This window comes from Parasteatoda tepidariorum, chromosome 3 (genome assembly GCF_043381705.1).
Source record: "Parasteatoda tepidariorum isolate YZ-2023 chromosome 3, CAS_Ptep_4.0, whole genome shotgun sequence".
Taxonomy (NCBI): Eukaryota; Metazoa; Arthropoda; class Arachnida; order Araneae; family Theridiidae; genus Parasteatoda; species Parasteatoda tepidariorum.
In genome coordinates, this window is record NC_092206.1 from 98,534,252 (window position 1) to 98,562,160 (window position 27,909).

At 30.1% G+C, this 27,909-nt stretch overlaps 1 protein-coding gene and 1 long non-coding RNA gene across 2 annotated transcripts in view; both read left to right on the forward strand.

Annotated features, from left to right (window-relative positions):
* Positions 1-5,458: 5,458 nt before the first annotated feature.
* LOC139425187 (uncharacterized) overlaps positions 5,459-27,909 on the forward strand; it is a 69,288-nt gene continuing 46,837 nt past the window's right edge. The window contains exon 1 of the long non-coding RNA XR_011636475.1: positions 5,459-5,709. This is a non-coding gene — a long non-coding RNA (uncharacterized lncRNA). The remainder of the gene's footprint in view (positions 5,710-27,909) is intronic.
* On the forward strand, positions 24,464-26,340 carry LOC107438414 (zinc transporter ZIP1). Its single transcript, XM_016050704.4, has one exon. It carries the CDS (start codon positions 24,640-24,642, stop codon positions 25,687-25,689), a length of 1,050 nt encoding a protein of 349 aa, XP_015906190.1. The 5' UTR covers positions 24,464-24,639; the 3' UTR covers positions 25,690-26,340.

Consider the following 27,909-nt stretch of genomic DNA (forward strand, 5'->3'; position numbering starts at 1 on the left):
GCCTTCTCAATAAGTTTTTGTCATCTTACCCTATTAGCCGCTTATTTAAAAAAATGAATGTGAAATTTATTAACTACTTAAAAAATGAATAGAGTGATTATGTAAATTTACCAAGTATGTCAAATGTGGAAATGTGTCATTTATTCGTTACTCGTTATTAGAAATTATGAAAACAAAAAGTTTTTTTATTAATTAAATATTTTTTATACAAAATACTTTTTATAAAAACTCTATAACTCAACTTCTAATTAATTATAAAAAAATTACTTTACATTTCATTTCTCTCGAAGTTAAATTTAAAAAAAGAAAGAGGTGAAACTACTTCCTTTGTTTCCTACATTAAAACATATTTAAAATTCCAAAAACAATTTATCGTAAAATAGGGAATTATTGCTTTCAAATTTAAAAGCACTATATAAACTAAAAATGATTGCATAAAACACCTTTAATGAAGTGCAGTCTTACATGAACCATTTTTTTAAAACAAAATTATTTAAAGCCCTTAATTCATTTATTTTTAGCTGAGTTGAAATTCAAAATAACTAAAATTGAAATTAAATTGAATGCTTTATAAATGTGGAATTTATGAAAGAATAAAAGGACAGAGTGAATAAAAAAGAAGAATAGTTCAAAATTATAATTATGTTTTCTTTATCAATACGAAGGAAAGAAAAAGCAGTGTAAACAAAACGTAGCATTTTAAACGCAGGTGTGAAGAAAAATAATCCATGTGCCCAATTCCATTACTTCCGAAAGAAAAAAAAGCGTGTCAATATTTAGAAATGCAAACACTATTTGCTCTTTTATCTTTTACAAAACGCTTTATCTCACTTACTTCTGCCAGATAGAAAAATCTCAAACTTTCAAAACAATATCATTCAGTAACAATTTATTCAATTTCAATTGTTTTGCTTATTTATTTAGTCCATTTCTTGTCAGTGTATTGGTTCAAGTAATGCTGAAATATATTTTGTAAAATAATGGAATTAAGTAATGCAGAAATATATTTTGTAAAATAATGGAATAAACCTCAAAAACTAAAGAACAAAAGAATTTTAAAGTGCTTCTTGTTCAATTTAGTTGGAGATTAAATTGAATGATAAAAATAATAAAGAAATCTAATGCTTCTTAAATAATGGAGTTAAAAATCGTCAGCTACGAAAATCTACAATCGAGAATAATTCCAATAGATGGAGCAAAGCTTTCTTTTCAATATTTCAGAAATAGAAATCTGTGTAAACAAATCACGATCATTTGAACAGGGCCAGCCATAAGAGAAAAATTACGAATGCCTAATTCTATTACGAAATAAATGAAAAAAACATGCCAATATTAAAGACTCAGATGTCATTTTCTCTCTTGTCTTTTGCACAATTCTTTGTTTCTATCATCCATAAATTTCGTTTTTATACAACAAATCTTGAACTTTCAAGATAATATCTTTCTGTAATGTGTACATTCAATATGAATTGTTCTTTTTATTTTTGTGGAAATTTCTATCAGTGTATCGATATAATAGAAGATTAAATACACAGTGAGAAAAAAAATGTGTACTTAAAACTTATGTCTTTCGTAAAATTCTGCTATCTGTTTTTAAAAATTGAAAAAAGTTTTTAAGCCGTTTTTTGCATGAACAACGGAACCCACATAAATACGTAAATAAATCCCATTACTTCATAAGAGATAGGGGAGGGGCTCCCTAGCAGAGCGGAGGAGACCGCCAAACGCTGTACGAAGCGCGTAGGTAGTGGGTTCGAATCCCGCTGTTTTCCTGGGTTTATCTTCGTGATGTCCTTATATTAAGAAAAGTTTATAAGCAATAATTGAACACACTTGCCTGCAAATGTATGATTTATCAATAATCATAAAAGATGAATAAAGCAATCACCATGGTATGATAGATATGAGTTTTGTATCGGTAGAACACTTTAATTAAACATTTGGAGCAATCATTTTTGTCCCATTAATCCTCGTTAAAATTGCGGAATTATAATAGAATAAGAACTAATTAACAGTCATCGAACTCCTGTCAACCATTTAAATAAATTACCATTTTAAACAAACCAGAGAAGTGTTAACAAATTATTACTCTTGTATTTTAGTAAGAGGCAAAGACATTAAAAGGTTTAAAATAACAAATATTCAGAAGAATGATAGATGATTCTTCAGATCATTTTGATAATTTTATCTTGTTACTTTAGAGCATGGTATAAAAGCCATTTATTGGGTTACATTTACTTTTGAGATTTGTATTTGTTACTTAAGGTATTGAAATAAGAACTATAATTTTGAAAAGCATAATTTCCGGTAAACTGTAACAAGTATGCGAACGGTAAAATTACCATATGAATGTTTTAAATACCGTGTATTTTGGTTTAAGTCTAAGAAATGTGGTTTCTTTCCATGGATGTGTCTTTACCGTACAATCATGATGCTAAAATCATCATGATTATTTGCTGAAGATTTTTTTCTCCTTGGTTAAAACTAATGTCCGTTCAAAATTGACGAGAAATTTGTGAATAAAACTTTTTCAATTCAATTAAATAATTAGATTTAGAACGCAATCTAATGAATTTAAAAAGAGGAATTCAAAAATATCTTTTCCGAACGTCAACAACGGAGGCATAATTTAAATTAATAGAATTGTATTTTTTTTCAAGACTTCAGGGAGAGAATTTTGGCAAATAAAATACGGTTTTTTGAACAGATGTTCAAAAGAAATTACTAGTGCCATTCGTTAACTAAAGAAAGAAAATTGCGTGTCAATTATTATACACACAAATAATCTTTGCTCCTCTGCTTTTGATAAACATCTTTTCTCAACGCTATTATATTTTAATTTACAAATTCTTAAATTTTTGAAATAACATATCTCTGTGATACTATACAATTTCATTTTTTCTGCCAATTTTCTGTTAAAATTTATTCCATCAACCGTTTTCAATTGTTCTGCAAGTTTATGCAAATTTTCTTTCTGACTAACTATTTAATTAATGATAACATATTATTTGTAAAATAATAGCTTTAACAAAAAATAAAGACTTTTCAAAAGTGACAAAAATTTCAAATTAACTTGAGATTAAATTTAATAATTAAAATAAGAATAAAATCTAATTCTCTTTAAGAAAGAGATTTTAAAATCGTCTGAAGGTGAACTTGAATAACAGAGATTAATTCAAATAGATTGAGTTAGGTTTTCTTTTCAATACTTGGGAAAGAGAAAGCTGTATAAACAAAACATGAACTGTTCGAACAACGTTGTAAAGAAAAAAAATATATATAAATTCCCAATTCCATGACTAAAGGAAGAAAGTAAAAGGACGTGTCAATATTTAGAGACACAAACTCCATTAGCTCTTTCGTCTCTCACCAAACGCTTTATCTCAATTACCTGTGCTGTTTAGCAAGTCTGATACTTCAGAAAGAATTCTATGTTAGAAAAAGATTAGAGAATGAAGCGGTATAAATTAGTTTTATTAACAATGGAAAAGCAACATAATTTTCTCATTTATTTTCATTCATTATTATTGTGTGAATTGATAATATAAAATAGTTACAACTTAATTATATTATATTGTTTTTACTTTTTTATTGCGGTAGTATATTATTTTTACTGCGGTATATTATTGCGAAATATGAGATTTATTAAAATCAAGTAGGAAATACTTACGTGATAAATAATTAAAGTAGAGGTTTTTTGATGAACTAATTATTTTTACACGGCTTTTTTTAAACTATTTTAATATTTCATCACTTACTTGTACAGTTTTCATTCAAATTGTCTGAAATTTTATGACTTTCGTTTATTTAGAGAGAACAAATATTAGAAAAAATTTAATCAATTTTCAACTATTTTTTGTTTAAGTTTTGTGTTTTTATTCTATAACAATGTATTGAATAATTTTTGCGATCATGATGGTAATTGTACCGTAATACATATAAACTGCAAAATATTTTAAAGATACTTTTATAGAAGATTTTAATTTGTATAAAGTAACATCAATGTATGCATGAAGATTTCAAAAAAATATTTGCCTGTATATGAAGTTCTAGAGGGCTGTCTGCTTGACCAAATAAAATTGAATTGCATACAGTGTTATCTGCGCTTAGGATTGTAATGTTGTTGATGATGTCATAGTCGGCTATTAAGGCAGAGGGAATGCGACTGTTTTTATATTTCAAGTGGCGCCATCTATGATCAAAAAGTCGACTTCTGCCACACCCATACGTCACACTCATTTATAGGGCGGACCCATTCATACATCCATTCATTCATCCACAGATCGCAATTTTGACCTGAACCAGAGAACGATCAATCTCCATTTCAGTACTCCTAAATATACTGATTTGTTATGGGATCATGAAGACTTAGTGACCCGACAGATTTAACATGCACCAGTCACCATTTACTAATCGGGGTGTCTTCGGCCGACTGGATTTGAACTCCCGCTCTCACGAACGTGAATCCAGCGATCTGCCAATCAGGCTATTCCGGCAACAGAACTGTGATGATTTACAAATAATTCAGCTTTGGTAGTTACGGATACACGCAGTGAACAAACATTGAAATTTTTCAAATGGTTACATCTCTCTTTTTTTTCTGACCGACACATAATTCTCACTAAATTAGAGTTGGAACTATAAGTTTAGCTCAAATATTAGCGATGATAAGTAGAGACGTAGAAAATAAGATGCAGCATACAAGTTTTTGAGCCTTCGTTTTTGGTTTGCATTGCAAAGTCTCAAAATTTTGTAATTTTTTCCATTTAATAAAAGAAAAAATATAGGTTCCAAACAGGATATTTCAGTAATATACCTGTTAACCGCACAAATTATTAAAATACAAAATAGTTTTGAAAAATTAAGACTGGGGCATTAATCTATTAAAGTAACATCTTGAGATATCTTATTCGTATATAGTATACGTAGGGAGATGGTATATCCTTACTGGTTCTTTGATAGAATCTCAATCATTTGTAACTTTTTTACCTTTTTTGAATTGAACAATTTTTTTTATTTCATGTCATTTTTTTCCTTCTTTTCCGCGTATTTGTTCTTTCAAGTTAGTATAAAAAGCAAAAATTATGAGTGCAGTATCATTTCTTGCAGTAAACAAAGTGAAAATAAAAATAAGATCAAAAACGATCTTTTGGATCATTATTAGAGAGAAAAGTGTGGTGGAAAAAATCCAAAACCAGTTAGATTACCTAATAGATTACCGTTTGGTTTTAGTTTTCTTTTTATTTATTTCTCGGTTAGATATTAATTTGTGACCTCTAATTTGCATACCTTTTCTGGCAAGAATTCTAAAAATATTTTAAAGAGGAGGTCAGTACGACCTTTTTACTTTCCTTTCTTCTCAGAAGGTTTCTATTCTGTTTAACATTTGTGTTAAACAACAACAACAAACCTTGAAAGATATCTATTTTTCAGACTACAGTTAAGAGGTGTGGCCATAACAATCAGCCACCATTTCAGGAGCAATGGTCTAGTATTACTTATAAAGTTTAAAAGTCAAACTTCGTATTTTTCTCTTATCAGCTGTTTTTTTGCATTCAGTCACCACTTTTTTTGCAGACGGCACTTCATTTGACAAAGGGAAGCATAAAAGCTATTTCTTTAAAACTTTTATCAGTTTGTGAGGAATGTGCGTCTCGTACTTAAGAGATATCTGTGTTTTGGATTACCAACTTCGAGGAGTGGATTTGAGTAAGTTTGTTTATTGATAGCAAAGGTCCTTCTTCATAAACACTTAATACTGGCAGCATTTTTTTCAGATATTTGTGCTTTTCTTTTAATATTAATAAATAAATTTGTCACCTTGAGAGCAAAGGTGTTCGAAATTTGACCCGAAAAAAATCCAATTTGATATTTTTTAATTCTTTCTAAGAGTGATAAATCTACATTGGAGGATCTTTAATGTACTGAAGCAAGCTTAGAGTCTTTAAGATGCAATTGCAAGCGTATTAATTACATTGGAGGATATTTAAGATAAAACAAAAGCATATTCAATTCATTTCTTTAAAATACAGTAGTAAGTGTATTTCTTACATCAAGCTCAGAATTTAATAGGTAAACAACAATTAATGAAAACAACAATTTAATAGGTATTTTAATACATTTTTTAATTAATATTGAATAGATATTATTTTCATACTTAGAACTAATATGACAATTTCTTCATCATTATACCTTACTATATGTATAAGATCAACGCATAGGTGGAAAACCTACTAAGAGTCATTCTAAAAATTCTTTTTAAAATTTAAAACGAATTGCGAAACCTTAAAACAAAATAACAAAAAGATATGATCTTGTCATCAGCTCACACGATTATATCCGCAAATTTAAGTGCTTTCTAATATTGTATAAATATAGTCAAAGCAAAATACATTAATGCTATAGTGTGAGTACACTCACGTGCACACACACATAAATATAGTNTTAATGCATTTAGTATAGATATATATATATATATATATATATTTGTGATAAGTAAGTATCGCGCACACGCCACCTTTACTTTCTTTTACAGACAAGCTGATGTCCAATTGATGCCCCAGTAGCTTACAATGAGAGTCAAGAAGCATAACACTTTTTCGACGTTTTTCACCTTTTGAAAATATAGAGACAGTAGAATTAAAATAAGACACTAAGGAAACTGGTAAATTTTTTCTTAAGAACTAAAAGTAACTATTATACAATTAATTGTTTTGTATTTTTAAAAAAAAAACACTTTACAACATACAACTAAAATTAGAAACCTGTAGCTCTAACTAAATTCATCAAATAATATATGAACACATATTAACTTGCATATGATACATAATTAGTTTTTAAAATATTTGATTAAATAAACAGTGTTTCACAGGAGCTCCCTTATTAATATTTCATACTAACTCTTTCATTTTAATGAATTTAAACTCTTCGCACATATAAAACTGAAAAGTAGCGAGAGGCTTATTGATTACGAATGAAAACTTTTTTTTTCTTTCATTGAAAATACTGCATCGCCTGCGCATACTGATGAGAAATATCCATTAGCGAGATGGATATTTCGCATGTCTTTGGAGATTGCGAACTCTGATTTTATGTTAACAAACCCGAACTTTTGCTTTGACTTTATTCTTGTGTTATACATATCCAAACAGCTCTTCTGACATTGATTATTTGTTTGGGTTTGTAAAATTAAACAAGCCCCTAGAATAACTTATTAAAACTGGCATGCATTTAACATTAAATACACGTGTTCACATTGCAAAATCCATTGACTTAATGCGTACGCCGTGTCTTATATATTGATTTGTAAAATATTAAAGCGTGCGTAATTAGTATAATGTTCGGATTTTTCTTTTGTTGTCATTGTTTACTTTCCATTTGCTGGTTGTTGGAGCATAATAATTAATCGTCTGGTGCCCTATTCTGAACAAGATTTGCTTCAATCGGAAAGTATTGAAGGATCAAAGAAGGAAGTATATCTATGTAATGCAGTATTTAATAAAGAATTACATTAGAATATTAGAACACAGATGATATAGTTAAACGATATATTTAACTATAATAAATGATTTGTTAAATGATATATTTTAGTAGTTTAGATTTACAAAGATGACTAAAACACGATTTATAATTAGTGCAACAGACACGCTGAATATTTGTATTGATTACGTTTCTTACAATATTCGGAATATAGTTCTATTCTAATTATTTAATGCCAAATCGAGATTGTTAGAGCATAAAACGTTATAATAAGAAACTTGGATCCTTAGTCTGAAAAGGACCGAAAAAATAGAAAATGTAAATCATTGGTTTAAAGTGGGGCGGCACACCGAAAATATTAAAAATTTTACATTCCATGTCTGCCTACACGAAGAAAATAAATTCAGGAGAAATTACCTTGCTGTATGGTAGTGACATTACTGGAGAAAAAAACTATAATTCTGTAAATAAAACCCAAATTATACGTTTTTTAAATCACGTATTTGGTTACTTTTCCGCTCATATGGTTTACTCTGGTTTTCAAAATTGTAGAGCTACGGTGAAACGAAAATTTTACCAAATAAATGCTATTTATACCATGCTCTAAAGTATCATGATAAAATTACCAAAATTTACCACATTTACCAAATTTTTATCACGCATAATAAAACCATATTCTACTGTTAATTTTATCAAAATCGTGACCATAGCTGTTCGGTAAAAATTATAGAGCTTCTTGATGTTCCCATAGAGGCAGAAACATATTAAATTTTATTATATTCTGGTAGTTTTGATAGTACTTTTTTTTTCTTGGTGTACAAAATGCATATTCGGACATGTTTTTTGATTATAAGGTAATGAAAATATATTGATTCACCTATTATTAATCATTCGAAAAAATGACCTTAGCAAAATTATATTTACAACAGCATTTGAGGTCAAGTCAGAAGTATTGGGTATTAATGGCAACTACTTAAGAAAGAAGTATTAGGCCCAAATATGCATCTATGAAATAAATGCAATGTATTATTGACAGAGACGATATATTATTGAAATTATTAAATACTGTCTGCAAGTGCACGTCTTCCGACATGTAAAAACGATGTTTAGTAAATTCCTTATTTATATAATTAAATTCGATAATATTTAGGTCTTATCAAATAATTTCGATTTCTTTACTTTTTCTCCCTCTTTGATTATTATCTCTCTCCCTTATTGGACACATCTTCATTTATGTCAAACCTTTAGGAGCACATCATCGGTATTTCATGGCATTCTTCAGGTTGAAATTTTAGCGTTGTAAGGGTATGTCTGATCAGAATTTAGCCATGCCGGACAATATAATTTTCGAGCCCTGATGCTGACAAAAATTTTTCTCAGTCAAACCAATGAGCTATTTTTAGGATTTTTCCGGAGAATTATTAAACATTTTAGCGTCTATAGAACAGAACGAATCTTTGAGATGCACTATTTCGTGAAGCAAAACAATGAACACACAGATAATCTACAATTCTGCTAACCTGATTCTGATAACCTGGTAATCTAACTCTGATAACCTAATCAACTACATTATTTGCTAACTTCATTCGGAAGCTTGTTTGTCACATTTACCTTCAATACAATAAAAATTGTTCCAAAATTGACACCAAATTGATTTTTGCACCGTTTGTGCTATGAAGTTCTTAACTGTTTGAAATGCAGTGCCTAACGGAATCAAAATTTTAATCAATATTGTGTACCAATATTTTGAATAGGGTTTTGTTCTTCCTCTTCGTATAACTAGTCGTTATGGTGATCCAAATCACTCCGATTTCACACTTTCGTAGACTTTTTTTTTTAATGTTTACTCCAAAAGGGTGATAATATATTCCCATATTTTGTTAGATGAAATAGATCTACTTACGAAGGAAAGTTTGCCAAATAAATGTAAAATTATCATTAAAAATTTCATTGAAAGAGTGTTGGCCTAACGGTGAAGCTCTCACTGCAATTATCCTACTTGCTATGCCCGATGGTTGGAAGTAGTGAAGCTACTGTAGTCGCTACTTTTAATTTGTAGTGTAGTGTGCTACGTTTTTTTTCTTTAAAAAAAAAGGTATTGTAGTGAGTAGTGCGATAGAAAAAAGTAGTAGTTAGTAAGGATTTCTGGCAAATACTTTCAACGTTAGTTTAGAAAAGATACATGGTTCAAAAGCAACTAATTTTTTTTTCGAATTTGAGGGGTACTACGCTCGTCCGTCAAAGGATGTAATGACTCTGCTGCTGCAACTGAGTGTTAACAGAAATTACGAATTTAAAATCACGAGTAACTAATATTTAAGCAAACCATTACGAAAAGAAGCTTAAAAAGTTGATGGTTAAATGACCAAATTTGAAAAAAAAATGTCTTAGAATAACTGGCTCGTGTAAACAGCATGAATAAATATATTTCAATTATTCGCTTATGTTTAATGTGCAAGCCAATTTCTTATTTAAAACCAAAGGTGCAAATTAAATTCTCCAGCAAAGTTCGTCTCCTTATAGTAAGGAAGTGGTTACTAATTCCTAAGTAATTTCTAGTCACTACATTTAAGAAAAAAATAGTTGTAATTAACTACATTTGTAACAAAGTAGTTGCAGTTGAAGTAAACTGCAAAAATAATATTTTTTTTTACCGCTGGCTGTGCCTTACATAACACTATAACATGTATGCTTTTTAAATGTAAAAAAAAGAACTATTTTTAAACAATAATCTAACCTACGTTTTCTATCCAGCTACTTCTTGATTGATTTTTGGAACATTTTATGATAATAACAACAAGGTAACAAAATGCAGCGAATTTTACAACTAGCAAAATTTTTAATACTATTATTATTGTTATTTTAATTCCAAACGCTTCCAGAGACAATTCTGACACTTTTTTTATTCCTTTTTGACGTTATTTTTTCTGCCAAGGGCGATAAAAAAAAGTTGCTTAGATCATATAAGTTTACTTTAGGCGGAAATTTGAATCCAACTAGCAGCGGTAAAAAGAGAAAAAAATGCAATATACAGAAATAAAAACAAAGGTAGAAACCGAATTATATCTGTCCAGAAAAGGAAACTCCGATTTGAAAGAGAGAGAGGAAAAAAAACACTTTTTTTTTACTTTGTTGAGTTCAACCAATTTTTAATTTATATAGAAATTTTTTTGTTCGAATGTATGAAAAATACCCGGAAATAAAGCTATAGCAACTAAAAATCTAACAGAAAAAGCTCAGTTTTTTTTATTGAAAATATTATTTATGTTTCTTTTTTCCTTTAATGGATCTATTTCTGGAACTATTTTCTTTCTAAGAAAACTTTCACTTGTTTTTCTGCTTTCTTTATGTAAACAATAACTGAGAAAATAAAACGAAAACTTCTATACGCAGTTTCTCTTACAAGTAATACTAAATAAATAATATGTAAATGTTATTTTGTCGGTATTTCTTAGCTAAAAATAAAAATTTGTTTTTCGAAAATTTTACACATAATAATTTTTTTTGCATCAGTTGGTTCCTATATTCTTTTTAAATTTTTATTTATGTCATTTTTTTTGTAATATTAAAACCAGCATTTATTTTGTTTTACGCCCTTGTCCCTCCCTGATTTGCCCCTCTCAGCCAATGTGGTTTTTCTTGCTCCGTTTTTTCATCGTTATTTTTATTTCCTCTCAGCAACTGAGGATATTCTGGTTTTGTTTCTCACTTTTATTTTCCATTTTTCGTTGGCAACTTTACGTTCCATATTACAAATCACTTTTGTTTCTTCTCATTCCCGTCTGTAAAGTCTTGAAAACGAGCGTTCATTTGTGAGCGCTTGAAACATGTCGACTGTTATATCCAATTTTTGAAGTAAATTACGTTTTTTAATCAAGTAATATCTTACCGCTTCAGTTTCTTGGGATTCTTTACTTAAAATCCTTGGACTGTTTGTTGAAAAAGACTGCATTATCTTGGGCAGAATAACAGTGTTGCAGCATTACAATTAAAGAACTGAATGGATAAAAAAAAAATACAAGATTGTTTTTATAATTTATATAGCCCGTGGAAGGTTCTTATTTTAATCTCATTTAATTATGTGTCAAAAAATCATTTTGTTAAGTCCATTGGGTCCCGCAATGAACTGATCGTAAAGACACTGTTCCCAGTGAAACACCGAAGTCAAGCATCACTGTCTGTGGTCAGTAAGCGGGTGGGTGACCCATTTGATCAGCCTGCACAGGGACCGAGGGTGTATGGTATGGGTCCTCGTTAAACTGCTCTACCGTAAAGTGCTCGAGTTTGCATACAGGTCATCGGGCTACCAAAGAAGGGGAGCCCCCCCCCCTCTGCAGGGGATAAAAATTACGATGGCATGTATTTCTATCATCCTCAGGGATGTTTCCCAGACAGTCGCCAATAGCCCAATGTGCAGTTATATTGCGACGTAAATAACCTAAGTCCATTGGTTTTTAATTGTTACTGAGATCTTTCATTTCCGGTGATTTCACTGGAGGAAGGATCCAAGTGACAGTCACTGAGTGTTCTTGGAGCGCAATTATAATTCAAGCGCTTTGACTGTAAGAATTCAACGTGTCACTTTAGGAACTTATCTCTTTGCAGCTCCAAATTAAACTGCTAAGAATGGTAATGACACGATGTAAACATCTTAAATGAGTATAGATTCCGCCAATAGAAAGCGTATGATCTGGAAACAAGTCATGGCAAAATTTAATTTCCTACTGTGAAAATACAACCTTTAAAACTTATCTACAGAAATATACTAAACTGTCACATAGATAATAACCTTTAATAATTTAACTTGATAACAACTTTTTCAATTGTATTATAATAGCGCATTTCCACTCGCAACTAATCGAACAACGGAAAAAAACAAAGAGTCATAAAATGCGTATAAAAATATGCAGCAGAATTATCTATAGGAATAAAGCAAAATTTTTGCATACATTTGTGTGTAACTCAAAGATACGGCGGGTCTACTTTGAAGCTTCCTCCGATCACTGGTTTGCACTACACCCCTCCTCCCCCTAAAAAAAATCCGTAGGAATAAATGATAAATATTTTACAATAATGAGCAGTGGTGGCTCAGAAGATAGAACTCTTGCCTCCCAATGAGATGACCTGGGTCCGAATCCCAGCGATGTCTGGTGATACGAATACCGCACCCGGGTCGCACCGACCACAGTACTGAAGTAAAATATCCTCAGTGGTAGACGGATCATAAATAGAGTCCCCTAGCCATCAGTCAAAACGTGGGATGTTTTCTTTGTTTTCCTCTCCATGTAACGCTAATACGGGTTAGTTCCCTCAAAAAGTCCTCCACGAAGGCAAATTTCACCCAATACCTGATCCAGGAGTTCCCTTGTCTTCCGGATCGGGTTCAAAATGACGCGGCTACTGAGTTAAACATTGGTAGTTGTAAACTCAAAATTGAGTCAGCTGTTCAGCGACGGTTATGAAACAAAATATTTCATAATGTGAGTCATTTGCTAGTTTGCCCCTCTATTCAATCAAAAATTAGTTTTATCGCATGTGTTCAAGTGAAATATTTATCTTCAGTTTCAATGTTAGGTTATCACAAGTAAAATCAACGTTACTAATTTCGCAGGAACTGACGTCACTTTATTCTGTATATCTCATTTAAAATGATATGGATAGTTAATCTTTCTTTTAGTGAGTTTAACTTCTAACTCAAACTATGGGGAATCTCATAGTATGGAGCCGCACCGGCTTCCGAAATGAGTGCCGATGATTTAAGTCCGATCACCAATGACGATTATAAAATAAAAAAAACTAATTATTTCCAATAACTACAACTAACTAATTTTTGTAATAGGTACAAATCGAAATAAAAAATAATTGTTAAATTAATGAATAAAAGATACTTATTCGAGTATATAAACCATTAAATATTTCCATATTGTTATCGACGCCAATGGTGCATAATTAATTTTGGTAATCGGTTCAAATTGAAATGAAAAATAAGTTTCGTACTAAAAAGCTAAATTAATGGATAAAAGTTGCTTGTTCACCTAGAAAAATTTTAAAAAATCTCCTAATTATATTAGCGCCAATGATGCTTACCTCATTTTAGCAATTGTCACTACTGCTTTTATGTTAATTAATGTGTTTTTTCATAAGTACAAAACACACTAATATTGGAATTAAGATATCTCTGCGGAAATAGGTTTTCATGGTTTCAAGCGAATCGAAAGTTTTGCGCACAATTCGCTAATCCGAAGAAAATTCTACGTTGAAAATAACATTAAATAATTATTTTTTATTACTTAATTTCATATTAATTGAAAAATTCGTAAATCGTAGGGTAGGCAATTTTAACACGATATTGAACTATGTGCTTTCAAATGAAAATATACGAAATTTGAACAAATCCAATTAAATATCATTTAAAAATACTTTTTTTACTCAACTATTGGGCCGAATTCATATTTACATGCGATTCGCTTCAAAACATTCTAAAATAGATCGAAGTATGCAAAAATTGAAATTAATATTAAGAGGCCTAAGCTTTCGACCGCTCCCCAGCCTAAAATATCGGACGTTTTCTAGCTTGAGGCTACCTTCCCCCTCAAACATTTTCTATATTAAAAATCTAAATTTATCGAAAAAAGATATGTTTATTAAGATAAATTAAATTCTTGCGTCTGATTTTGAAACTGAAAATTTCGTCTGCACTTTTTAATTAACACATTTTATGTCCTCTCTTGATTAAGATAGACATTTAATTCGTAAAAATGCGAAAATGCGATCATTAGAGCAAAAGTTATTAAAGATATTCGTTTTTCCATATTTTTTAATATTAAATCGCAGTATATATTGTCAACAAAGGATCAATTAATTTATAGTTTTAATATAATCTTTATCTCGTAATTGATACCCTTCAGCGTGGTAACGGGTATTGCAGATTATAGAGAGAATCTGAAGTTTATTTTTCATTTAAGTATCATTTCTAGCTACGTAGATCTTTATTGAAAGCATAAATAAATCATTAAACATTTTCAATAAGTATTGGAAAAAAATTATAATGAAACTCAATACGGTTTATATTTTTTGCTCAAATTATACGAGCTTTATTGGGCTGGATTTTCGATCTTTTGGTTGAATCACTTTGATGTACAGTAACAAATATCCGATATTAAATTCCGAACTGAGTTTTAAAATTTGCATCGAGGGTTGGTCTACTTGCACTTCCCGAGTTTCAAGTGTTTTCGATATTTCAAAAATGTAAACAAGTGGATGAAAAGTTTTCATCCCAACTTTTATTCCTTTGCGAAGGTGACCTGCAAATTCTGAAAAATTCCAATATCCAAGAGGGAAAAACTTATAAAAAGAAAATTGGTAAATATTTTTATTGTGAAAATACTTGTTAGGTCGAAGAAAGTTTCGCAATTTATTGAAATTAAGTCGTAGTAATTTTGTTTAAAATGTACTTTTTCAGTAAATGTGTAAATGATATTCAGAGCTCCATGGCGTAAAATAGATTTTTCGGTGAATTTAAGAATTGTTAAAAGTTGCTTAAGAGAAAAATTTATAGATTGAAAGGAAAATGATTAGAAAGGTCATTAAGCATTTTTAATTTTACTATTTTTAACCATTCAAGCGTTTTTTCAGATTTTTCTCTTCGTTTAACCTTTCTCCATTGAACAAAACGTTTTCACCTCATGTTAAACAATAGAAAATGTTTTATTTAAATGAAAAAATGAGCAGACATTCGTAGGAATCTCTGCTTAAAAGTGCTTGATTCAGATTTTTCTCCCTGATTAACCGTTTCTCCATTGAGCAAACCATTTTCACTCCATGTTAAGCAATAGAAAAGTTGTTATTTAAGTGAAAAAAGATTATACATTCTTAGAAATTAAGGAGAGGCTGTGGCTAACAGAGGATAGTGGAGAACATGACTGAGGGCCTTATGTGTGCCACTAAATATGAAAAGAAATGATGATTTTAATATCTAAATTTGAACTAAAACGAGACATCGTTTGAAATTTATATTTGAATATGTTATTACACATGGCTTTATTGGAAATATTAATCCATATACAATGTTCAGCGTTTAGTGGACGTAAACGAGGAGTGAAAAGGAACAAAATTACACTAACAAACAAGGAAAACACATGACAAACGCATATAAACACAAAAAAACACAAAGATAAAATTAAAGTTTTATATATATATATATATATATATATATATATAAATAAGAATGATGAGTAGTCTTTACAGAGAGTTCATGTGATCTCTTGCATCCCAGTAAAGTTTACAGAGATCACCCCGCTCTTGAGATTGTTTGTCCAGTAAAGGGCATACAAGCAAGTGGTCTGAGTTCATGGTTCCCGAATTGCAGATTTGGCACTCACTAGATGGAAGGATACCTATTCTGTTGAGGTGCTCTGCCAAGCAGTCATGGCCTGTTGAGAGTCTGAAGTTTGCCACAGCCTTCTTACGAGGACTGTGACAAAATTTCTTCCAACTGTTTTGGATGTTAGCCCAGGGTTTTCCAGTGGATTTTACTGCTTGGTTGAGCATTAGGTCGGTCATAAGTTTCACGGAAAATTGTTTTTTAAGGGAGTCTGGTGGAATCGGTTTATTACATTGTGGTTCGAGTGTCCCTTTCTTGGCTAGTTGGTCTGCCTTTTCATTGCCATTGATTCCTACATGCGAAGGGATCCACTGGAACATAATAATTTTGTTGGCATTCTCGAGAAAAATCAAATTATCTCTAATATCTGAAATAGTCTGAGTATCTGAATCATGGTTTATGGCAACTGCCTGGATAGCTGCCTTAGAGTCGACAAGGATTACTGCCTTAGTGAAGTAATTGATCTTATTCTTAAGAGATATAGCGAAGATCAAAATTTGACATATAGTATCCCACAGGTGCACTGTGAGAAAAAAGCTTACTCCTGCTCCGGTGCTGTCCTGTATTTTTGAGCCGTCAGTGTACACTCTCGTCCATTCTGGGTTCAGGGTATTGTTCTTGCAGCATGCATAATGCATTTATTTTTCGTACTGTGTGAGGTATGTTTTTCTTACCCAAATCATTGGTATCTAGTTGGTGCCTGACATCTATAAATTTGAGTGGTTTTGTTATGTTCTTGTTACGGATAATTGGCTCATCTTCTTGGAAATCATGCAGTAATTTTTCACATACCTCTAGAGGAGAAATTTGGGTCTTCATGGAACTTGGTATACATTCATTCATCCATTGCGGTCTATGGGAGGCTTTCATTTTAACACAAGTGCCAACTGCTTGTTTTGTTTTTTATATTTGAGTATAATTTTCATTGCAGATATTTTGTTTATAATGCACTGTTAATATTTTCATTCTAAAACTAAAATGTTTAGATGTTAAAATTAAAGTTTATGGTAAAAAAAATTTAACTTTACGGATTGCAAATCATTCACAACTAGTCTGGTTAAAAAATCATGATTACTGAACTATATGGTTTTTTAACCATTTACGGCCAGCATTTTTCAAAAAACCATTGAAAAGGAAATTTACCAGGACATTGGAGCTAGGCTTTTCGTTGGGTAATGGGCATTGGAGTTGAGAGCACAGGACGCTTGTAACTCTACAAGTATTGAAAGGAATGGAGGAAATATTGTGGTGTCAAGGCTGGGGCTCGAACCCCCGCTCCGTCCTTCAAGAGATAGCCTATCGGCTATAAGAAGTACAAAGCTGAATGAGAATAAGGAGAATTATATAACCTACTATAACTATTGTCACTTCTGAAAGTTTAATTATATCCACCTAAATTTATTTACTTTGAAACAGTAATAAATGTATATAGAGAGAAGGAAGTGATTAAGAGCGTCTTTTTACTTAATTCATATTTTCTTCCGATTTGCTTCCACTTCATTTAAAATTTATTTTTTAATTTAAAAAATTTATTGTAAAAGGAAATTTGCAATCGTCTAATCGCACCGAATCCGAAGTAGGAAACGAACGAAAGTTAAGCACGTAGTCAAAATAACGATGCTAAACGGTGCTATAGGCTGCGTCTGCAGAAAAATAAATAAATAGATAAGTAAAAAAAATAAAGGAGAATAAAGAGAAAGAAAAAGTAAATGTATTAGAAGGAAATAGGAAGTCATCTGCACGTTTCATGTTAAGTAATTAACAGACTGACTCGAAATTATCTTTCAAATATTGACGCGTAATAACGTATGAAATAAATAAGATAGTTAAGCTCTGCTGTTTGCATATGTGCATGTCATAACAGTAAATCATGTTTCTAATTTTTTTCTTCCTTCTTTTTTTTAAGAAAAAAATAGCGGATTTTATGTTAATTTAGGCTTTTAGTATGCAAAAATAACGAGAAGTAAATAGTATACAAAAAAAAGAGACGAAGTCAAATTTTACTTAATTTATTCAGATGTGAGAAACAGCTACCTTAAAAATATTATACTCCGTTGCAAGTTAAGAAAAGACCATTACGGTGTATAGGATTTAAGCAATCATCTGCGACTAAATATAGTTCCGTTTTATTTCGTTATCAAATCATACAAATATCAACAGTTTCTTTCATCAATTTCTTTAAATTTGAACTTTCGATATTTTTATTATTCGATATTATATTTTGATTCGATATTTTTATTAATTCTTATTACTTGTTCATTGATTATTGTTGTTAATAACTGTAATTATTATTAATAAGAAAGCAAACAAAAAGGAGGTCGTGCAATGTCGTTTCAAGAGTTTGCGATATTGATATACGTTCACGCTATGAGCTTGGCATCCATTTGGCTTGCACTTCGACACAAACAGGCTTTCCATAGGCATAATGGTTTTTTCATAACTTGCAACTGAGTATAGATGACATTGGCGAAAAAACTGAAACGAGACTTTTATCATGGATGCTAATGGTAGATTGATGGTTATTGCTTACAATAAAATAGTTTTTACTTTCAACTTTTGATCCCATTTAAAACATTTTTTCCTCAGGCTGAATATTATTTTTAATACGTATTATGCGAAATAAAAGTAATAATAATAATAATAATAGCTGTACTTATTAATTATACTAAAACTGTTTTATAGTATTTGTGGAGAGCAACTATTCACGATTTAAACATTTAGATTTCATACTTTTCTATCACCTCAGCTCTTCTTAATAAAACGTGGAGAACCAAATTAAACAATTAAAAGATGCAGCAATTAAATGACGTTTTTAGAAATTTGGTTCCTCAGACAAAATGTGGAAAAACGGCATTACAACTTTTTTTTTCGTGAAACTATGGGTAGAAATGAACATTTTTTGTAAAATTGATTGAAAGCAAAATTTGAAGCTCTAGAGCTTTCTTCTTTTATTTAGAGATGAGTATTTTTTGGTCACAATCATTTGAAAAGGAGCATAACGCTTTTTTTAATCAGAAGTAGATTCGTTATTTGCTTTTTTTGCAACATATTTAACAATGGGAGAAAAAGTTTCGAATCAAGTACACAATCTTATTACATTTTAAACTATTTCATTTCAAATGACAAAATACAATATTTGAATTGAATCTACGGTAGAATAGTTTCTGAGGAAAAAAATTTTTGAAAGAAAACTTATTGTTAAACTTTCATTTCTCATGAACTTTTGCCCAAATTTTGTATTTTGTCATTCATAATTATCTGAGTTAAAATGGTGATAAAGTTATTAACAAGTGTCTCAGTCAGTCTTAAATGCTTCGACAATTACTAAATAAAATATTATAAATAATAAACATTTATTTTTTATTAGTTTATAATTCAAGGCGCCACTATTATGGTTCATCCTTGAATTAATTGTTTTGATAGTTTATTACTCAAATTTAGCAAGTTTCAACTCTTGTGTTTTAATAATAGAGAGGTTTTGCCTGGTACTACAGTTTCTTTTGACTTCGTTGTAAAATATTTAAAGCGCATGCTCGAAAATATCTCTACAATTCACAGAATCATTCAGGGGTAAAAGATAAGGTTAGTGCTACCGTTATCGTAAGATAAACTCTATGCAAAATCTCTCTTTTAAAATTAAACTTTGTACTGAAGAGTAAAAATCCTTTAAAAATATAAATATCTTTGGATCAAAGAAATATCTTAGTATATCCATATGAGTATATCTAACCGTCTACAATCCACAGAATAGCTCAGGGGAAGAAGATGAGGTTAATGCTGCCGTTAACATAAGTTAAACTATGTTCAAAATTTATATAGCAAAAAATAAATAAGTAAAACACTATGTTAATTCAACGGCACCGAAACGATAGTGTTGTTCCATCAACGATATTATTTGCACCTTCACAAGTAAGATGCAGATCATCTTATGTAGTTTTCAGATTTCGTAGGTAATTTGTAAAATTAAAGTATATTCAGCACTTTAACGAATCGCCCTAGTTAATCTGCTCATTAATTAATCTAAAGAATAATTGATTTCTACGCTCTAACGATAACATGCATCATCTTGGAAATGTATGCCTCAAGCATAGTTTGAAATGAAAATTCATTTAATATTCGAAAAAATAAATAAATACGTTTTCATCTATTTTATTTTAATTTCTTTTTTCTTCTATTAAATAAAATCTGAATATTTTGAAAACACTTTCATTAAGAATTTTTTTTGTTTAAGTTTTAAATAAAGAATTTAAGGTGGTGCACATCAACAACAAAAGGTCAAAAAAATGTTTATTTAGTTTGTTTACTTCTTTATTTAATACATTTCCTTTGGAATTTTATTTTAAAAATAAAGATTTATTTAAAAAAAATCGAACTTGACTTTAAAAATTGGTTATAAAAAAGATTCTGATTAAATGAGCTAATATTTAAATAAAATAAATGCTTAAAATTTTTCGTTTCCAATTGTGCAAGCCTAATAAAAGTTGGGAAAAAACATTCATCTTTATTTTAAGAAACATCTAAGCCCTTTAGTAAGAAATAATATTAAAAAAAAATCGTAAGTATTTAAAAAAAAAAATTAAATCTGTTACCGAGTCATAAAAGTCAATATCTATTCAAAAACTCTAGAGAAACAATCTTTTGTTCTGTTGTCTCAAAAGCTTTAAAATCATTCATAAAACATAAGGGCAAAATGGAACTTCAAAAAAAAGAAAGAAAGAAAACATTTTTCCCGTTCTTTTAACGGAAAGAATAGAGGAATGTTATTTTTTTTCTAGTCTTGTAATAATCCTTTCTTTATTGTTTATATTTTACCGAAAAAACAAAATGGAATAATTATGCCGTAACATTAACTTTTAGAATGAGTGAAAATAAATATTTATCCTTTAAAATTCTATTCTCTTCATAATTGAGTTATTAAATGTTTACATTAAACAAATCTCAGTTTTTAAAAAAAATTTCATTAAAGTTTCTTCTTAAGTATTTAATCTTTTATTTAAAAAAAATGTCAACCCAATGCAAAAAAATTCACCATACTTTAACATAAAATTGGGTTAAAAATATTTTAGTTTCGCAAGAAAATAAACAGATAACGCTGAATAACTTTTGATCTAACGATCGAATCTTCACATTCTAAACTCAATCTTAATGGTTTGAGGGAGTGACTTCTATCCAATAAGCTAATTAATCAGCAGTGACAATAATGAAAATGAAATCAGACACAGAAACATACTTTCTCTGAATAAATAAACCTTTTTTTCGACGAATTCGAATTTTCGACCCACAAAATATAAAGGGTAGCCGCAGTCTGGGTTCCAATAGTTTGGTAAGGAGAGAGTTCCAAAGTTTGGATCCCCTAATGTGAATTTAATTTCTTAAGCGAATTGAAAAATTTTTGCAATCAATTATAAAATTCGTTTGTCCATTCCATGCAAAAATAGATTTTAGTAAATATTTATTATTTTATTTACCAATAATCAGAAAAATTGTTAAGTATAAAATTTTTTGCCTCATTTTAAAGTACGTAATAGTTCCTGAGAAATAAGATTTTTAAAGATACGGCTTTTTAAAAAATTTGATTACTCTGCAACTAATTGATCGATTTCGCTCAAATTTTCTGATTTTTCATGTAAAATTACAAACCTAGATGAAGAAGAAAAAATGCTATTCTTTACCACAATTTTTTTTTCAATTATTATTAAATTAAATAATAAATATTTTTAAAAAAAATTGTTTTGCATGGAATTATCTTTGAACAAATTTGTATGTTTTTATTTGTGTGTGCAAAAATTTTTCAATTCAAAAGTTTTCGAGATATACTCAAAAAAATAAAATCAGCATTAACTGATCCAAGCTTTGGATCCCTCTCCTGACCGACCGAACTATTGAGACCATAATTAATGGATTGCAGCCCCCCCCCCCTATTTATTGGGGAGAAAAAAATTTATATTTATTCCGAGAAAGTGCGTTTTTGTTTCTGATTTCGTAACTTAAAATATCATATGTACTCATTATTCAGCATGTTTGAAATCACCCCCTTCAACCACTAAGATTGATTACTAGAACATGATGATCTGCTCATTAGATAAAAAATTATTCAGGATGGTCGTCTTTTTTTTTTTTTCTCCCTGTGCATTACATTTTTATAACTTTCTCTTACTTGTTTCTTATCTTATCAAGTAGTGGTAAACGAAATATTTCAGAGCACAGATCCTATTTCTGATCCTGATCTTACAGCTTCTTGCGATTTTACGAACTTCCTGCAGAAATGACATTATAATTTTACTAAGAATTTATTTTTAGCGCTGTTATCAAAATAATCTACATTAAACTGGCTACTATTAACCATTTGAAGCAGAATTTTTATTAAACATATTTTCCATACTTATTTTCATCATTTTGTACTAGTTTGGGTCAAAATAAGTGAAAAATATTATATTTAGCATTTTGATATTGGTATGACTGCAAGTGAAGCAGTGAGGGCATCTCTATCCTGATGGTTTGTTAAAACGTGGCATTAGTTTTCGTTAGCAATTGATCTTTCCATTCTATTTTGAGTATGCTAAGTCCGTCAAGATTCAAGTCTCTTAAGAAAAAATAATAAGTGCATTCCATATTCTTTCACAAAGATTTCAATTCTTTCACTATATATTTTTTACTTAACACAAAGACAGACACGAAGCCATGTAGAATATAGACAAACTTGTCACGCATCGAAGTTGCCAGATGCACGAAATAATATTATATCAAAGTTACACACAATAAAAGATATTAACAAATAATAAATCTAAGATAAATAAAAGTAGAAGAGAAAGAATTATATTTCAACAAATTCAATGTACGATACGCCGCTGTATTTAATTAATATCACGTTAATTAACATTATGAAGAGAAACTGTAACACGCCACTTTGATTATAAAAGATCAACTTATACCTCATAGCGGACCTCATAGATCAGTTGTGTGAGCATCTGTAATGCTCTTCCTCTTGAAGGGCAAGTACCCAATTTATGGTTTGAAATGCACCATGAACCACAGGTGTTTTTTTCTGTTTTAAAGGTAAAATCTTCCAAACACGGCTCAGTTCCAAACAAAATGTTTTCAAATTTGCACTTATTTGCAGTTCCTTAAATCTGAAAAAGAAATGCTACTTATTATTGAAATTTCCTTCATTTACAAAGTCAAATTATGTAGGGGGGAAAAGGAAATATTGAAGAATATTTTTTGGAAATATGACGAAACATCGTTTGCTAACAGAGTCATCTGATTTTCAAAAAACGAAGTACTTTAAGAAAATAAATTTCTAGAAATAAGAATGTATCTGGTGCCTTCCGTAAATGCGGGTATTGTAACAAATTAAACTTCTTGAAACAAAATTCATCAGAGGAAAACTTTCTAATGATTTCCTTAAAATTATTATTATTATTATAGACAAATTCAGTTTCGAGAAATGATTATTTATCTGATGATTGACCTCTTTGTCAGTTTCCTTAAAACTAAATTTTCTGTTAACACAGTAACTTTGTAAAAATGGTAGTTCCTCTAATTACATAGCCACCAAGTACCCCGGATCTTACACCCTATAATTTCTGCTTTAGGGTAATATAAAAGACACAGTTTATGAGCCCTCTATGGTAAAATCAGTAAAGTGAAAGTAAAAAAAAGGGATCACTTAAAAGAACATTTGATAAAGGAACAAAAATTTAGTGTACTTTTCTTTAATTTTGCTTACAATTCTTTTTAACATAAACATAAGAAGATATAAATACTTAAACTCGAAGGTATATATATTTAAACTTTAAATAATATTATATATATTATATTATTCATACTTTATATTATTTATTTCATACATAATCAGCGATTTGCGCTTGACCTGTTTTATTCTGAGACTTGCCATATTATATCCATAAAAAATAAGTTAAGAAATCTTTATTGAGAAAATTTCCTAGACATAAAAATAAGTTCATATAATTTTATTTTAACACAAATATAAAACAATATTAACAAAAAAAGTCGTTAACTTTGACATCCTGTTCTTAACATCGCAACATTACTTACTAGAATGAAATGACAAGTTCATTTTTCAATAAAACTTTATACTTATCTTTCTCTCAGATTGTCAGCAATATTGTATTTAGAAAAATACATAAATTTCCAGTCTCGTTCAAATATTTGTTGCGACATTCGCCGACTGGTGCGATTTAAACCGTTTTGCTAACATCATCATTGCTATTTATTCAGATGAAATATTTGCCCTTGTGTAATATTTATTATTGGTGTGATTTATAACTGTAGTTGCTACTAAAATACAGACAGTTTTATGAATATAGCTTCATACGGTGTGAAATAGAAGTATCAATAAAATGACGTGAAATAAAATCTGGTGTCACAAATGGATAAAACATCCTGGCATTAACACTTAATACCGTTAGAAGCAGGTGCTGTCATCATTTTTATATGATAAAGCGGATTCTCATTTTCTTAAATAGAAGTAAGTAAGTAAATATATGTATTTACTGAACAGTTAGCAAACACTTCATTATTTTCCTTCTGATCTCGACTTTTGTCCATCGTCATTGTTCTCTAATGCTTAAAAAAAGATTCTTTTAACTTTCAACTGATAACATGAACATTATCTTTCCCCTTTCTATTGTTTGCAGTTTGTTATCATTCGGGGGCGAACCCGAACACGCAAACAAAACTGCTCGCGCTAACAATAATCATTCCTTTCAAAAAATTTCTGTCACTTAGTGAACAGAGCACCAAAATTTGTAGCCATGGAAACTGACATTTTAGTTGCCAGAGTTGTCTGTTTATTTTTACTCTTAATTGGAACACTTATATTTGGAATATTACCTGTTTTTGTGAAAAAGACCTTGTTCCAATGTGATTGCGTTGGATTAGTCTGCAAGCCAAATTGCCGTGCCCGAAGGGGTAAGATTGTGACATCCTTTCTTATTTATTTTGGAGGTGGTGTCCTTCTTGGAACTACTTTCTTGCACCTTTTGCCTGAAGCACGAGAGGGTTTCGAAAAAGAAGAAGAGGCCATTAATTGCACTGCTGAGTTCCTGAATCCGAAACCAACAGAACCAACAAAAGGCGACGATCATGACCACGAAAAGTTCCCAATCCCGGAATTCATTGTTTGTATTGGTTTCTTCGCAGTTTATCTATTCGAAGAAATCATTCACTTCTACCTCGGTGGACACACCCACGTTCCCAGCGAAAACAGGGCCATCCGATCATTTTCCCGTTCCAATTCCTGCTCACAACCAGGATCTCTCGAAAACAGCATGCGCTCTAAGAGAGCATCAACGATATCAGAAAAAGCAGCTGTCGATGTTATGCAGCACTCTAACCTTGGACAAACCTTCTCCCTTGCAGCTCTGCTGACCGTTGCAGCTTTGTCTTTCCATTCTTTGTTCGAAGGATTCGCAATAGGACTACGACCAGATGCCACGAGCACTTGGATTGTTTTTGCCGCCATCTCCGTCCACAAATACGTGATTTCTTTTGTTGTGGGACTCGAAGTCCTTGCAACAGGTGGTAAGAACATGCATGTGTACACATACATGAGTGTCTTTGCTTTAATGTCTCCTCTCGGAATGGCCATAGCCATGATCACAGAAAGCAACCTGGAAGAAAGCAATCCTCTGACCGTAAGTGTTCTGAATGCCATTGCTACAGGAACACTTCTATATGTCACATTTTTTGAAATTCTGCAACGAGAAGAGCACAAGGATATTGCAACTTGGGTGCAGTTAATAGCAACGCTAACAGGGTTTGTTGTCATGGCAATCATGCAATATGTAAGCACTCTTGCATGAGAATTCACAATTAGAATTATCCAATTTGCAATTTTTTATTGACAAACAATGAACAGAAATATCTACTTGAAACTTGTAATGAACACTCCAATAATAGTATGAAGCTTCAATAATAGAAATCTATTTGAAAATTTTAATGTGAAAAATAATATGAATGATAATATGCAACTTTGATTATAATAATCTACGTGCAAAGTTAACTCTCAAAATAATAATAATACTTAATTCCATTTATTATAGTCAATTCGTCAAACGAAGTAATAAATACTTTAATATTTTTACCTACGGATTTTTTTTATTTGTAAGAAAAAATATTAATTATTATGGAAAAGTTTTTAAAACCAACTTTGGAAATTTATTTTGTTAATTTCAATTTGAAGCAATTGAACTAAAGCTTACTAGTCGTAAATAATCCTTGTATAAACAATTTTTTTATGGTTATGTGTGTTAAAAATGTGATAAGACGATTGTAGATTCCTCATTTTTTGTTATTACAAAAGACTTTTCATTGTTGATCTTGTTTTTGTTCTATTTTTACCTTATCGCATTTATACTATCATAGTCTTTGAGACTGTTTTTTTGTGAAATGTTGCTGAAGTCTTCGGAGTTTCCTCTTTCATTATTCAGATTACAATAAATGTTTTAATCTTACTAGTTTCATTTAATGACTGAAAACATGTGACTTTATATGTGATGATGGGATTGTAAAATTCAGATAAAACCGCATTTTATGCAGGGTGTCACTTATCAGCAGCTTTTAGTATGTGTATTTTTTGAATCCCTTCCGAAATGGGAGATGAAGCTTGTCAACAAATAACGGTATAAAATCAATATTCGAGTGAATTTAAATGAAAACCATTATGAAAGTTTGACACATCAATAAAAATGAAAGCGAGATTCAAAACATAAGACCTGTTTGTTTAATGAACGATTGAAAAGCGTGTGAAATGCAACTGTAAAAAATGTATTTAAGTTTTTTCAGGTACTCAAAATGATTTTGATGTTTTTAATTTTGTCTTGCTTAAATAGTGATGTTGAATTTCAGAAAAAAATATTTTCATCGCTTAAATATCAAATTTCGATCACTTTAGGGCTAAAAATGAAGAGAATACCTTGCATGCAAAAAATGAGATACAGTCTAAAAATTCCAAATAAATGGAGATTAAACTTGTGCTGTTCATAATAAATAAAAACAAAACAAACACATTAATCATTATAAGATATTTAGAATTTTTTTTTTAAAGTCAAGAAACATAATTTTTCTCGGTAGTGTCGTATTGTTTAAAGCTTAGAAGCAACCAAATAACTTATAGTAAAACATAAATTAGCTCAGTGCATTTTAATGTTATTATTTAAGAAGATTTGTTTGCATTTCAAATATTAATTTAAAAAAACTTATGAAAATAAACATTTTTTTTATAATTCATAAACGCCTTTTAAAAGGAAAATGAATTTAATAACAATGAGGTAAATGATACCCAATCTGAAATTTTATATTGTGTAAAATTTTTACATTCTTCGTGAAATTAAATCTTTTTAGCATTATGTTTTAAATCATTTGCAAGAAGATACTTTGTTCTACTGAAATATATATATATGTATATATATATATGTATATATATATATATGTATATATATACAAGAAAAGCATATATATATATATGTTTTTCTTGTTTGAGTTAATTTAAGTTAATTTTCAGGTTATTAAAATCGAATGCAAATCTGCAAAAAACGAGCATTTTTGCGTCTTCTTTTTGTTTTTAATAGAGGTTCTACACTGTTAGAATTTTCTATCTAAAATTATGGCAATTATAATTCAGTCTAAAATAACTGACAACAGTCTATCATCCAATTAACCGTAAAGTTTACGGCAAAGAACATTTTTTACCCTTACGGTTATGAAACCGTTTGCAACTAGTAGAATAGCTAAAAAAAAAACATGAACACAGAACTATAATAATTTTTGACCATTTAAAACTAGCATGATTTTCAAGTCTAAAATAGAAATTTAACAGGACATTGGAGCTAGGATTTTTGTTTGGTAATTGGTGTTGCAGTTAAGTTGTGTTCAGTTGTATTTTATCAAATGAACAGTGGAGTGTGGTTTATCTGGTTGTTTCACCTATTGTAAGAGATATGGAATACTAGACTTCATTGTGTTAAGCAACTTTATGGTGCTGCCATTTACGCATGAATGAGACTATCTCATTCTAATAGTCC